The following is a 14,425-nucleotide window of genomic DNA, read 5'->3' on the forward strand; positions in this document are numbered from 1 at the left end:
AGAGAGAGATGGGGAGATGGGGGGAAGAGGGGTGAAATCATACTTAGAAGCACGAAGAAGAACAGACCAAATATAAAAACAATAGATTCTCTTTTAACGTGTGTCGCTTGGTCCGGTGGCAGCACAGACAAAAATGAAGTAAACAGGAAAAAAGAAGGTGCTTAGAAAAACTTATAAGAGCGTATACATCGGATGGTAGCTTGGGTTTTGTTTCGCTTGTGACACAAAACGATATACGACCCATGTCAATTGGCTGGCACGAAACGATCCCTGCTCGAGTAAATATAGAAAGATCTCTACTGTGTGCTACAGGCGTCACCCAGTAGTTGACGAAAGCGCCTCCCTCATGAGGTTGAGGTGAAGTTTAAAGCCAACGGGAAAAGGAGAGCGGATTGTCTTCCGAACGCAGGCCTCTTGTAGTGACTGCTACGGTGTATGGTTTAGAGGTGGGCGCCGTTCGTGGAAAAGGAAGTGAGCCAAAAAAAGAGAAAAGGGAAAAAAGGTAGGTAGATAGCGACCGGATATCTTGAAAATTCAAGAGAGAGAGAGAGAGAGAGAGAGAGAAAATAATGCACGGGATAGTAGTAATTCAGCCGCGGTGACGGTAAGAGCCCAGTTGGGATGTGCCATGAATTGAAATGGTCGCTTCTCTGCCATTACGAGATAGCGTAGGCGCCTACCGTATCGTAGTAAATGCACGTTGCTACCAGTACTGCATCGAGGTACCGCAATGAGTTGTACGTTGGCGTCGCTGCTGCCGCTGTCTTTTTTTGTTTCGTTCCCACTTCTCCATTTGGCCCCTAACGTCGCAAGCACCCCAACACAGTGGAAACTGACGCAGACAAGCAACAGGGAACCTGAATGTAGGCGCTGTTATATACACAATGAACGAACGATAACTCCTTGTCACGTCTATATAACTTTGTTTTTTTTAGTTCGACCTAGTTACCTGAGAAGTCAGTAGTTCGGGCTTTATGTTTGTGATACCGCGATGTAAACAGCTGGCAACGTCTTAGCTTAAAGAGAACTTTTCCCTCTTTCCGGTCAATCCTTACCTCCAACTAGTCCTCTTCGATAAATGTTCCCATCTATCATTATCATCGTTCACCCATAGCTATCGATTTTACGGAGTTACAGACCAAACGACAAGCAGCAGCAGCAATGGGCAGCCACACATCTGGGCGGGTCATGTGACGCCCCTGTTACACCACGCACATGCTCTTATCGTTATATACGCCCAATCCAATGAGTGTTTTGGCATAGGTCGTAGGACCTTACGATGAGGACAGGGCATGCCGCCATCATATACTGGCGACAGTCGCGATGGCGACGGTTTGGCTATAGCAGTTTCAATGGTATGTGCAAAATGAAAAAAAAATGGGTAGGTCGACTGGTGATCCGTAGGCCGAACGGGTCGACAAACGGGTTTGCATGCGTTTAGGGCAAAGATATTAACTTTGTGGCTATGCGATGGCGGTCGCGAAAGCGGCGTCTTGACGGCGGCGCCATCAGCAGTAGCTACGGGCTGAACCGAGGCAAACAATTCGAGTCGCATATTCCATGCTGAGCAAGCTGTTCGACCGCTGTTGTTGGAGATGCGTCGATTGGAGGCTAGGAACAGAACAATGGGCAAATCGAGAAAAGGATACAGATGTATAAAAGCGACACTGAAGTCTGCGTCGTAGGCGCTTGTTCTTTCCCTACTAGTTTATTCGTAGGGTGCTGACAAAACGAAACTCGACCCTCAGTAATTGGAAGGACTGAACGGGCCGCAAGAATGTAGATTATGGGAAAACAATACGCGACGACCTCGTGTGGCCTATTTGTCCTCCTTCAGTTTTGCTCTGTCACGCTATATTCAATTTAAATCTGAGCAGCATCTTACTCCACGATCAAATTACTGCTCGTAGTACAACTACTACTCTTATTATTGCTTGGAAACAACTCATGTCCTAGTGGGGCCTTAGCTTGCCTGAGTCCAAACCACTTAACGCAGTGACCTGACCGATGAGCGCGGCTGATCCTGGCGATGTCTAGCAAGCTGAGAGCTGCACCTAACTGAGTCGCCAATACATGCGCTTCTGTTCGCCAATATTAGTTTTTATTGGCTAGGTATGTTTAGAAAGTGACGATGGCGGTGAAGAGGCTCTACGTGCCATACGCGAACTACCAGTCCGAGAAAGCAAGAGGGCCGTCAGCGGGTGGGCTCGTCTGGATCACCCCGAAAAGCTCTTGGAGACCCACCTGTCCGCTGCGGCAGCCTCGATTTGCTCTGATAAAGTGCAGATCCCGTCTTGCAGACAGACGCAGCTAATGAACATGAAGACTCTCTTCGCAGTTCAAAGAGAGCAAAAGAGTGGGTCGAAAGTGGGGGCGACAACTACGACATTGTCGACGCAAATATACCAGATAGAAAGTGAAGTAGCATGTACTCAAGTGTTCGTATCTGTGTATAGGTGTTCGAGCTGTGCACAGATTTTATGAAATATAAACTTGAATGAGTAAGTGAGAAGAGATTCAAGGCGGATATAGATGCTGAGGAAACAAGAGGTTCAACACGGCTATCTTTGTCCTGTGTGCGTCTGCCGAGTTCCGGTACAACTGGCGGGAAGTGTCCCTCACATTGTGCCGTGCTTTATGCCAGAATGTTGCGGTCTCTACCATCTCACCAATCCCAGGACAGGATGAGGTCCGACAGAACGGCTTAAGGCCTTTTGAAGAATGCAGACGGAACAGCATCACAGGAGAAATAGCAGCTGTCTTGCGTTCATGTTCATGTTCATGCACGTTGCGTCTCCTGTTTCCTTACCTACCTTGGCATCTCTACCGTCCTTTGACAGGCTGAACGCGGTACTGTTAATACCTGCTGCAGCAGCAGCAGCAGCAGCAGCAGCAGCAGATTATGAAATTCCTTCGTCTACCGCCCGGCCAGCCGGTTTTGCAGTCCTTCAGGCCAACCATTCACATCTCAGGAATTTGGGCTGGAGACTGGTCAGATCAAATGGAAGGAATTTTGCTAGGATACGCTTATGGGTTGCGCTTTTAGGAGACGGAAGTGAGGGAACTAGGGGGTGAGAACGAAGGCAGTCGCACATACTACCGCTAAGTCTTTGACTAAAGACGACTGGAGCTGACTTACAAAGATGTTAGCTGCTGCTGACGCTATATATATACTCCCGGACACTGCACCGATGTCTTAGTATAGGTCGGTGTTGTATTTATTGAGCCGCAATGTACGTATGAAAATAAACTCGGAACAGCGAAGATTGGACCATATATTTTTCATATTGGTAAAGAGCATGAATCGTCTGTATCTATAAGGACGTCGCGGTTTAGTGCTGGTAGACATGGGAAGGATTATAATCAAAGTTACATAAATTATGGCGATGGTAAAAACGCATCGTCCTTTGTCGTTGTTACTGCTGCTGTATTGAATTATAAGATACATCACGACGAGCTGGTCAAGAACAGAAGAGATTTGAGAAAGCAAAAAACTTACGAGCTGATCACTTCTGATCGTTGTTGTCGTCGTTTGTGTTATTATTGTTCCAGAAGTCTACAGACGGGTCCACACAGAACTGGCGATCCAGTGGTTGTTTAGACGGGTTCTTCTCCGTTCTCGCCGTTGATGTTGTTGTTGTCGTCGCCCTGGTTGTCGAGAAATGAATGCCGTAAGAAGACAGGGGCGAAGAGAAGGCAGTGACGGGGCGGAAGGGCTCGGAGCCCCTGGGCCGCGGCACCCCACCAATTGCACCAGAGCAGGCGTCACTATGCTACACGATTACCGGTAGTAGCAGCCATAGTAGTGGCGATGCTCGCGCCTCACGACTAATACAACTATCACGAACACTAACAATATGAAGGCCACAGAGACGGAGCTACGACACTGACGTCAAGTAACACAGACATCAAGCAACAGGGCGCAACACTACCTTTTACCGCTTGCCTTCCCTTTATGTATGTTTATATATATATATATATATATAGGCTTTGGCGGCGTCAATCTTCGTTTCGTTTTTAACAACAATGAATGAAAGTTCGACCTACGCGGATTACAGTTTACGCCGAACCAAGTGACCACGCACTTACTGCAGCAGAGCAGAACAGATTAGGGTAAAAAGACAATTCAGTTTTACTTCTCGACGTTAGCAGTAGTTAGCATCGTAGAAAAACTTAGCGCGCCTTCGACCACCTCTGACCTTGTCGTTATTTGACAATTTCTGGTACCACCACATCAGTAACACAAATCTCATGCACACGCACGCCCACTAACAAAGGCCCGAACAAAAGTGAGAATGGACCGCCTTCGACTATATATAGAACCCAGTTCAACCGCGAATTGAATTCTATTCCTTATTCGTTCAGATCGAAATGTTGAACAAATATGAGTTCAAATGTATGCTTGTTATACCCACATATACATATATATGTAATCCTTTGTCAGGCAGAGGGAACGGAAGCTTGCAGGGTTATTCCTACGATGCAACACTGAATCCTTCTGGGCTTTTTCATCCGTCTCGTTCTTTTTCGATTCATACGTCTTCCTCTATCAATTTTTTTTAGCCGGCTCCTCGGAGCACTCACTCAATGTTAAGCCAATCAGCCCACACAATGGGAACCCAAGCACTCAGCTCCTTCCTCCGAATACTACGTTCGAGCTGGTCGGGGCCCTGCGGGGCGCGGCCTCCCGCAGCAGTGCCTTGAGACTCTCGCGATCCGTGCAGCAGGACGCAGCAACAAATCAGAGAGATCTCGATGCGCTGTACGCATCGATGACGGCTTCACCAGAGATGATAGCTGAAATTGACGTTCTAGCGACCTTCTACCATCTTCAACGTCGGGCGTCCAAAGTACGAAAGCAGTTCTCTATTAACTGTTTTTCGTGCCGGAGATTGACGCGTTGACGAGTGACTGCCGCCGGTTCCACGCACAGAATTTAACCTAGTTATTACTGTTGCCATTGTCTTTTCCGCTGCTCGTGCGACCATTGCAGCGATACGTACTACCCACCTTTTTGTCTCAGTGTATTTCCGCTGCACCGAGCTTTTCGTCGTGGTCTTATTGGCAAGAGTTTGCAAGACAGATACGATACTACGCGAGCCTTTTGTCCCGTCTGATTTTCTTGCCGCTTCTTATATCTAATCCTATCCACGCACATACACAACACTGTGGGAGATTACTAGCTGCGTGCTGCTCTACGACTGCTACCGCGGCTGCAACTTCTACTTCATCCTGCCGCTAGTACGAGTCAGGTCGCGCACGCTCGGGCCATCAGCGGCAGCAGCGCACAGCGGAGAATTTGTTTTCAACATGGCGGCGTTGGCGGTCGCAGTAGCGGCGAGGGCTGGATCAGGAGAGCGAGGGCATGGGAGGTAGCCAGCCGCCACTTGCAGCAGTACGCAGACAGACTGGGCCAGGGCTTGCACGCAATGGGCCTTCATAATGACCACGGCCGTGACGGCGGTGGCAGAGGCAGCGTTGACGCGGTCTTTTGCTGCTAGAAAAAGATCGACGCCGTTGTCAAACAGCACCGAAGAATGAAAAAAAAAAGCATTCCAATGAGGGTGGCAAAAGTGGTAATGGTTTACGCTGTCGAAACACAAATGGAACAGAATTCGGCGTGGTATCGCGGCAAGGTAGGTTGCTTGACTATTCACTAGAACTGGTCATCGCCACTGGCATATCTGGCACCTCATACTGCGGATTCAACTTCTGTATTATTTAGAAAGCGACGCGCGAGTCGATGACTTGCGATCCCCTTCTTCAAGCGCGCTCTCTGCTCCTACTCGCACGGATGAGCGGTCCTTTGATTGGTCGCCTGGTCTTTATGTCGATGAAACGAGCTGACGAAACGTTGGTCAAGCAGAATCTCGGCATTGGTTAGGAGTTTTCTGAAATCCGTTTCATCATCGCCTGTCTCGACGCGATGCCGTTCCCTGTTGCGACTCTGTCAGGATGTCAAACAATAGTACAAAATAATGTAACAAGGAGGCAGCAGCCAAAACCATATAGGACCTGGCACGACAAGACGACATTGGTATCCCTGTTTTCTCCTGGCATTATAGTATAATGTCGTTTCGTATAGCAGTTATATGACTTCGCAGACCAAGCAAAAAGGCAGGTCCAGCGCTAGTTTAAAAGTGCATCGTCCTGTTGAGGTTCTGGGAGTCTGGGAGGAGGAGGGCAACGACAGCACGCATGGTGGTGGTGAAAGCTGCCTCAGTGGGCAACGGCACTGGTGACGACGATAGCTCGATCTGGACTGAAGCTCGACTTTATAGCACTGCGATTTCAATAGTGATAGTGGGTTGAAGGAAACCACCGAACGTATGCTACGTATGAGCTACTGAAATGAGTCTGGAAGGCCAACTATCTAATTAACTAGCTAATTTTGATACTGTCGCGTTGTTAGTTCTTCCAGTCGCTGTAAGCTGCTATTGGCCGATTTCACACACAAAGCGATTCCTAAAACATCAATAAAAGTAGCAGTAGATTCCGATTGGCTTGGCAAACCTAGCGCTGGCCCAACCCAGCCAAGCTTGTATTGTCAAAGACTCACGTGGGTTTGTAAACGATACAGACAATGTAAGATAGTGCCATCATCATAGAAAAAACAGTTAGAAAATGCCTTAAGCTTTAACGGCCGCCTAGTGGTCCGGTCCTTTAACAGAGGGATTTAAGAACAACATACATAAGTCGTACCCTTTCTCTACCTGCCAGCGTACGATTTTACCCCCGCGAACGAAAGATCCAACAGTGATGTTTTATCTTCTTATTAACGCAACAGATGCATTATATATAGCAGATATCTATCTAGCTCCTATCATCCAATCAATAATATCCAATCAATTTATCTCGGCGTATGTTATGATGCCTGTCGTTGGGGCCATGATTGTTAGTAATAAAAATTTCTACCCTAATAACTCGAATAGACCAATAACGATAAGAGGTGGTAGCTTAGGAATTCATGAAACTAATTGTCTGAATTTTATTATCACTGATAGCCACAGTTACACAGTTACTAGTTTATAGTTATTAAAGTTAGGCCGATATACGTTGGCAGGCTGCTGGAAAGACTACTGCAAGAATCGATCTAAGGCGCGAAGAGCTAAACATATGCGAACAGAGAACGAGCAAAATAACGATTCGAGCTACGATCATTCGTGGACATCAGCAAGCCTTATCATCATTTACCGAAAATGATGTCTTTCGTTGAAATTGGTTGTTAGAAGCTACACGAACGCGATGATCAAGATTGTCGGGCAGGTGGGAAATGCAACTGTTGCATAGCAGGTGTCTGGCATATATAAACCATCCCAATACGAAGCGGAGCGTCCAGCAGTAGACCGCCTATGTAGAACAGAGTTCGTTGCAGTATTGGCAATTCTTGGGGTCGGTGTCGCCGGAACCTTGGACGGACTGGTGTGCAAATGCCATCAACACATTTATTACAATGAGGATATACAAAGAGCTGCTGGTTAAAACTGGCAACGAGACGTATTCCATTGTAGCTTAGAACTGACGCTAAGAAATATATATATATAGATAGGGCCTTTTCTTTCATTTTTTTAATGTACTATGTTTAGTCGTTTAGTTCCCTTTAAAATTAACTATTATTAGTTAAAAAATATTAGTTGTTGTAACATGTTGCGTTATCACTTCAAAATGATATTCATAACATCAGTACCAACCTTCAACCTCACTGATTCCAAATATTCGTGGCAGTGACCCTACGGAAAATCATTTAGAAAATATGTATACGGCAGGATCCTTTGGACGGCTGAACCTCTGGCTGAACAAAGCATTGATCGCTGGTTGGGCGGCAGTGACAAAGGGCAAACATTGGCCAATTAAATAGCAAGAACTGCTGCACTTGACAGAAATTATTTTTCTACCCAAATTAAATATCTGTTATATGGAAGCTTTGCCCCCTCAACTTTTTAATGACAGTACATGTGACGATACGGCCGTTAGACGATCTTCTAAAAGTGGCGTGGAAGCGGAAGCACATACTGGGATGTGTGATCAGTCACGACACGACGCGTGAATATTTAAGCCATTAAGCACAATTTAGATATCCGATTTTGTCTTGTAGACGTAGATGATTGAAGATTACACTGATCTGGTCGATGACAACAACGTTATTATTATTGCGAAGTCAATTTCGATCATTTTCGTATTTTTTAACTATAGACAAAATCTACGAGAGATCAGAGGGCCCTTATAGCTATACTTATACAAGAAAAATGATAATAAGGAGAATTTTCTGAGTAAGTCGGAATCTCGGAATACGTAGTTGCCCACCCAGCTCAGAGGGTAAAGAATAAAGAGCCTTTGTCATCAGTAAAAATAGGAAACAGAAATCAACAATAGTTCACAACGCTACGATGAAACAGGTCCACTGTAGGCGAACTACGAAAAGACGGATCTGCAATGGTTTTTCAACTGTGTCAGAGGGTGACAGAGCGCCGAGTCACTGGACCCATACTAGGTTGGTATCGAAATTAAAGGTTCTAGTCGCCGTAAATCAGTCAAAAGCTTCGAGTAAATGGCGCGTATAGCTATCCGCGTCTCGAATGGAGTCAGCAACTCCAAGGCTGTAAAGTTGAAATCTATGAAAGGGTCTGTTTTTTTAGGTAAATCACATTCTAACATTTCAAGTAGTAACACGTCTACAATCCTTTCTAAAATATTTCATTACATTTGTATGATTCAGTAGGTTAAACATTCTGGCAAAATTCTAGCGTGGGCCGTGATTTGTATTCGCCATGCGGATGCCACACATTTCGCCAGCGAGACTATAGTGAGGTAATTTAGAAGAAAAATGCTTTCGAAGCTGCGAGAACGGTACCCGGATGGGAATAGTGCGTTCATGTACGACGAGTCACTGTACCATATGGCTAAATGTGTATTCGAGATGTGTGTTGCTTACGGTGTTAAGGTTCCGCCCTGGCTTCGAGGTTCAGCCGGCTTGAAATTCGGTCGAAAACGTGTGGTGTTAAAAGCTCGAGAGTGTAGAAGAACGTTAGGTACTGCGCCTCGTTGGTCCGGACCCTCTAATGCGAAAATCTACACGATACGAAGGTCCATGAAACAAAGTACCCCGATAATGAATCTAGCAGCATTCTCTTTATACTAATCCCAGCCAAGTCCGGTCAAAATGACTGAACCTTAAAGAAGTCAATGTTTTTATAATTAAACGTTGATTTTCGGAGATTTTTTTGTTCTCGCATTATTACAGAACACTAACGTACCCAATGATTTGATTCTTTTCGCGCACAGTTTTCACCATTGACGTACGTACAGCCTCTAAAACAACAGTGCAAACATACACATAAAACAGGACATAAATAGGTTTAGTAAGGTGCAACTACCCGCTCACGCATGTGTTGCTTATATATTCAGTTATTAATTATACAGCGGTACGTGTGGCTAGCTCTAAACTATGAGTATCTGTACGAAAATAAAATACGTACGAAATAATTCAGACGAACACCTAGAAGCAGTTCCAGTACTCTAATGTATAAAGCATAGTATTATGTGTATGTATTGTAACCTTTAATATTTCTGGTAGGCTCATTGTCCTCAACACCGTTGGTCTATTGGATTTGGGAAACAATGCGAAATCAATACAAATCAGTAATTGTACAGCTGTGATATGTCCGCCCTCTAATCCTAAAAGCAAAACTAAAAAAAAAAGGACATTTCATTGTGAAGGTGCCCGTTTTACATTCTCTTCCATTCATCAAAATTATTCTGTAAGTCGGCTTGAGCAGTGTACCTCTGTAGCACTGCAATTAAGGTAGAGGTAAGATGAAGTACTTGTAATATTATGAGTCAGAATGTTTCCACGGCATTCTGTAGAGACTTTATGAACGTTAAATCGCTCAACGTATTACCGAAATTCAAGCGGCCGCACAAACAGTGGAACGTAATCAAGATAGCTGATATGCTGTGTATCTGCAATGAACAGACAGATAATAGTACTGCTTTAGGCCCATCCCCGACGTTCCACGTCTTTGAAAGCGTACCCATAGTGACGCTGGCCGATTTCAGACCTCGACACCCTTGTGCACTGTCTCACTTTTATTGGGCCTAAAGTAGAAGATATTTTACAGAAAATACTGCGAAGTAACTCCTTGAGTTTTAACTAAAGAAACGTTTTTTAGAAAACTGAGTGATGAAAAGGACGTGGCTGCGAGTCGGCTGCCTAGACTGACTTTAAGATACATAAAATACCCAAAATGAATACAGGAATTAAGGGTATATACATATTTAAAGTAAACGCACATATATAGTCATAATAAAGACATAAAGCATATATGTATGTCAATACATACACAGAACCTTTGAATAGCAAGTCGAGTCCATACGAAGTTGCACGCTCGAGTTCAAGAAGCTTCAACAACGACTCAGTCAGGCTAAAAATCAAAGCTCATTGTTATTATTAGCTAAATGAAGTAACTCCACGGGTAATATGTAAAATGGACTGCAGAAGATCATATAATACTGAAAGCAGCTCACCGCTGATTTGCAATGAAATGCATAATGACTTAGGGAGAAAAGCCAAATAACTCTTATTACTAATTACTAGGGCTTTTCTATCTCACCAAATCGATCTCGTTAGTTGCCCCTCTTATCGGAACATACCGCTAGTAATTACCATTCAGTTTCAAACTGTAAATATGTTCATCCATTTCCGTTGGCTTAAAAACTAGAACCGCTTTTTATGTTGATGTTTTCGTGACAAATGTGTGTACACCGAGAACACGTTCAACCACACGAAGCACAAAATTTTCCCTACGGTAACACAATTATGATAAGTTTAGTTCCCGCATATAATTTAGAACGTCTGGATCCAAGCCGGATTTATGGGGTATGTATAGACATGAACATCATAGGGGGAGCGACAGTCAGGAACTTGGATCTTACCCTAAGGTAGGATAGGATAAGACATGATGAACATAACCGAAGTTTCATCACTAAAATTCAGTATTCAGTTATAACACTCGATATCATGTCTGGGCGTATAACTACCCCCATCTGATAACATCAACCTGTGTTGAATCAGGACGCAGGATAAAGATGATTGCCTTAATGGTGACCATATCTGGATCTACTGAGCTGGAAGCTGAGATTAAGCCTAGTATTTCTTTTGTTAAAATGCACATTCACAACATCGGTTCACAAAAGGGGCCGAGGTTAAATTGTAGAAAGATATGGAAAAATGCATGTGTTCCATCTTTTGTTATAGGCATAATATCCTGCATTTTTTTTGTCCCGTTTTGTATAGACATCGACGTACACCCTTGGGCTGTTTATTAAGCATTTAACGTTCAGTACTGTTTCATTCCTACGTTGCTTCAGACTGCTGACTACCCGCACAATAGCGAAACATGTCTGTAAGCCGGATTACTATCATTCAGTTTGACAACACGCGCTGGGCATATAGTTCAGCTCTAAATCATTCCATAGATGATACATGATAAGTTCTACTACTTAGAAGAGGCGCAAATCGAGTGAATCAATATTTTCAATAGGACAATATAAACCGCTAAATTGATTGGTTTTCTTCGTGCTAGAGCTACTGGTAGACTTCGTCTACATTTTAGGCTGGCGATTACAGCAGCATGTATTGAAGTTACCTGAGGTCCATTTGCACAAACCGTTATCATACCCATTTCTACTGTACTTTAGATTGCTTGTTTGCCAATTTTTCCGGACATGCTGTTCGATCATTGAGGGCATCAAAATCATAGGTAGACTCAGGCATTCTGCGCGAAAAGCCCAGTCTTTGTTTGAATTTGATTCCCTTTTAATCAACCATAAAAGGTAGAATAACACAAGCCGGAGCAGTAGAAAAAAGCATCACAGTTCGTACACGAGGCCATTTTTCCCCGACATGGCTTGTGGAGGAGATAAAAGCAAAAGTTGAGTTAATGCAGCTGCAACAGTCGGACAGTTTCAACATGGCAGACCGTTTCGGGCGCATCTAGGGGTCGTTCGATTACATACGTACGAACAGGCCAATTTAGCTTGGAATCATAAGATGAGGAAATTGCACCTGTTTTTCGGTCTGCGCATTTGGAAATCTATTGGGCCCAATGTGTCCTGCGGCCATTCACTATTCAAGATATGACATTAAATACGAAGTGAGTAAGGCCTTTATATGTGTTTATAGACGATCTATGAATGGACAGCTTAGCTTATTTTCGGTAAACGGACATGGCCTAATGAAAAAATCTGTTTAAAAGATTCTACGCTAAGACAGAATAATTTCGGTGTCCGAAAATACAGGCCATACTCCTTAAGACCTATCGTAGTTTCTACTGTTAACAATGGTCTGGTTGGCGGAAGTCGATTCAGCGTTAGGTACAAAATTTGAAAGCGCCTTCACTCTGCCAAAAACGGCGAAAAAGCGGTAATGAGTGCGTCACAAATTGTGTATTTTGAGAGGCACCGTAAAGCTAAGTCGCTTCAAACCCCCCTATTTATTTGGAAACCAATACAGATATACTTCGATAGCAGTACGCCGTCCTGTGGCAATGCTTTGAGCATTCTGATTATTCATAAAAACTGCTTTTATTAAAAATGTTATTTTTCTCCATTTAGATACTTGGACCCGGACGAGTGACAAAAACAAGTGGCATCAGGGCAATAATCACGTCAATGATTTAACGAAACAAACATTTTAGTCGCTGTTAATTCTTGGACTGTTCATTCCCACAGGCTAAATTCGCAGCGGACTACCGCCGATTCTACTGAGCAACAATGCAAAAACAAAGCAGAAAATTTTAGACGTGGAAGTCGGTCAACATTTCTATCTAGATACTTGTTACACACGCTATATTGAGCCAACAAATGAACTTCGGTTCATTTAGGTGCACAGATGCGATAAAGGCCAAGCTACGGGTAGAAGACTGCCACGCTTGTAAAGGTCAGTCGATAGGTTCTCGGTGGCGATGTTAGGCTGTGATAGGTGGCAAAAATCGACCAAACGCATAAGTAGTAGACATAAATGCATGTATATACTCAAAATATTTTTACATCGTGAGAAATTTTGATGAATAATAATCTCATGTTGCAGTTGTTTTCAAAGACTTCGCGAGAAAGTTAGATTTCATCGTTTCGAAAGTACCTCACGATCCAAAGGTACTAAGTATTTGAGTGTTTTAGGTATTCTCAGTATGAAATTGCACAAAGCTTGCACGCTAATGAAAAATATGTGAGTAACGTATATAGAGTTAAGCTGGAACAGGACGACCTATCGATTCCGTTATCTACATATATTTGTACAGACTCAGCGAAAGCTAACAAGGCACGAGGAGGAATTAGTCTATAAGCAACTTGGGCGCGTCCTGGAAGATCGTATCGTGCCGTGAAGTTCTCAAGATGTGGACATAATCGTACCAGATCGCTCATAATCGAACTAGTGGAAACATCCGACATTAGATCGGATAGAGTAGGATTCATATATTTGTCTCAATTAATTTTACGGCTCGACGGCGGAGCGCTAAAGGGACACGGGGGTAGCAGCAGACAGCGTTAAACATCCTACCGTATCCTCTAACAGGTGGATAGAATTGCACGTCATCGAACTTATAATAGATAACATCTACGATACGTACATGAATATTTCCTTTCTAGCAAGTACGAAACAAGTGTACGCAATTCTTATCGAGTTTATTATGTGTGTGTTATTTACGGCTTGCATAGTGGTCCAATGTTGCACACGTGCACGCAGTGCCCACACAACTTATATTCCCAATCATATATTCGGCTTAGTTCAATAAATATTCGAGTATTTCGTCTGCTCACTACGGTAATGACGAACGTTTCCCACGAGCGAGGTGCTTTGTCGTGTTGCTGAGGCCGCCGTCATTTTCGTTATTGTCGATATCGTTGTCGCCATAATAAGGGCGGTCATAGTCACAAGTCGACCGGCATATGGCCTTTTTCGTCACTTGGTCACTCGGCTTGGAATCCACTTGTGAGTTGACTGGTCAGTCTGTATGGCCCGATGCTTATGAGCGCGTGTGCGCTTCCTTTCTGTGCAGTGCACATTAAGTATACTCGCTCATGTATACAACATGGGTGCGGTTAGCAACGTTTTTATTATCGTTAGTGGTTCTGTTGGTGGGGTGGTGTTGCCTCGACAGCCGGCGCCGGTTGTTTAAACAGCACAAGCTGACTCACGACCCTGCCTTCCGTTGGCAAGTGGCAATGGAAAGTGAGCGGCTTTGGCGGTGAGGGCATCACCTCGCTCGTACGCACCGACAATGCAGCGGTTATTATCTCTTCCTTACCACTGGTTCAAGAAAGCAAGTGCGAGTGAACAAAAGAGGAAGGGAGGACAAACATGACAGAACGCAAAATAGAGAAGGAGATAAGAGAGAGGGTTGGTATGCCTTCTATTCAACAGATG

General features: G+C 44.1%; 1 protein-coding gene across 3 annotated transcripts; it reads right to left on the reverse strand.

The window, feature by feature from the left end:
- Nucleotides 1–6,952: 6,952 nt before the first annotated feature.
- LOC147758796 (uncharacterized) lies at nt 6,953–14,301 on the reverse strand. 3 transcript variants are annotated; one of them, XM_086977000.1, is made up of 5 exons: nt 13,819–14,287; nt 10,341–10,421; nt 9,900–9,960; nt 9,255–9,309; nt 6,953–7,419 (listed from the first exon to the last, which is right to left on the reverse strand). In XM_086977000.1, the coding sequence occupies exons 2-5, from the start codon at nt 10,369–10,371 to the stop codon at nt 7,351–7,353; spliced, it is 216 nt and encodes a 71-aa protein (XP_086833126.1). In that variant the 5' UTR covers nt 10,372–10,421; nt 13,819–14,287; the 3' UTR covers nt 6,953–7,350. The 3 variants fall into 3 exon arrangements, with proteins under 3 accessions (XP_086833126.1, XP_086833124.1, XP_086833125.1); XM_086976998.1 differs by having other exon boundaries at nt 9,900–10,421; nt 13,819–14,301; XM_086976999.1 differs by lacking the exons at nt 9,900–9,960; nt 10,341–10,421 and having other exon boundaries at nt 13,819–14,285.
- Nucleotides 14,302–14,425: the final 124 nt, after the last annotated feature.

This window comes from Varroa destructor, unplaced genomic scaffold (assembly GCF_002443255.2).
Source record: "Varroa destructor unplaced genomic scaffold, Vdes_3.0 BEIS01000001.1, whole genome shotgun sequence".
Lineage (NCBI taxonomy): Eukaryota > Metazoa > Arthropoda > Arachnida > Mesostigmata > Varroidae > Varroa > Varroa destructor.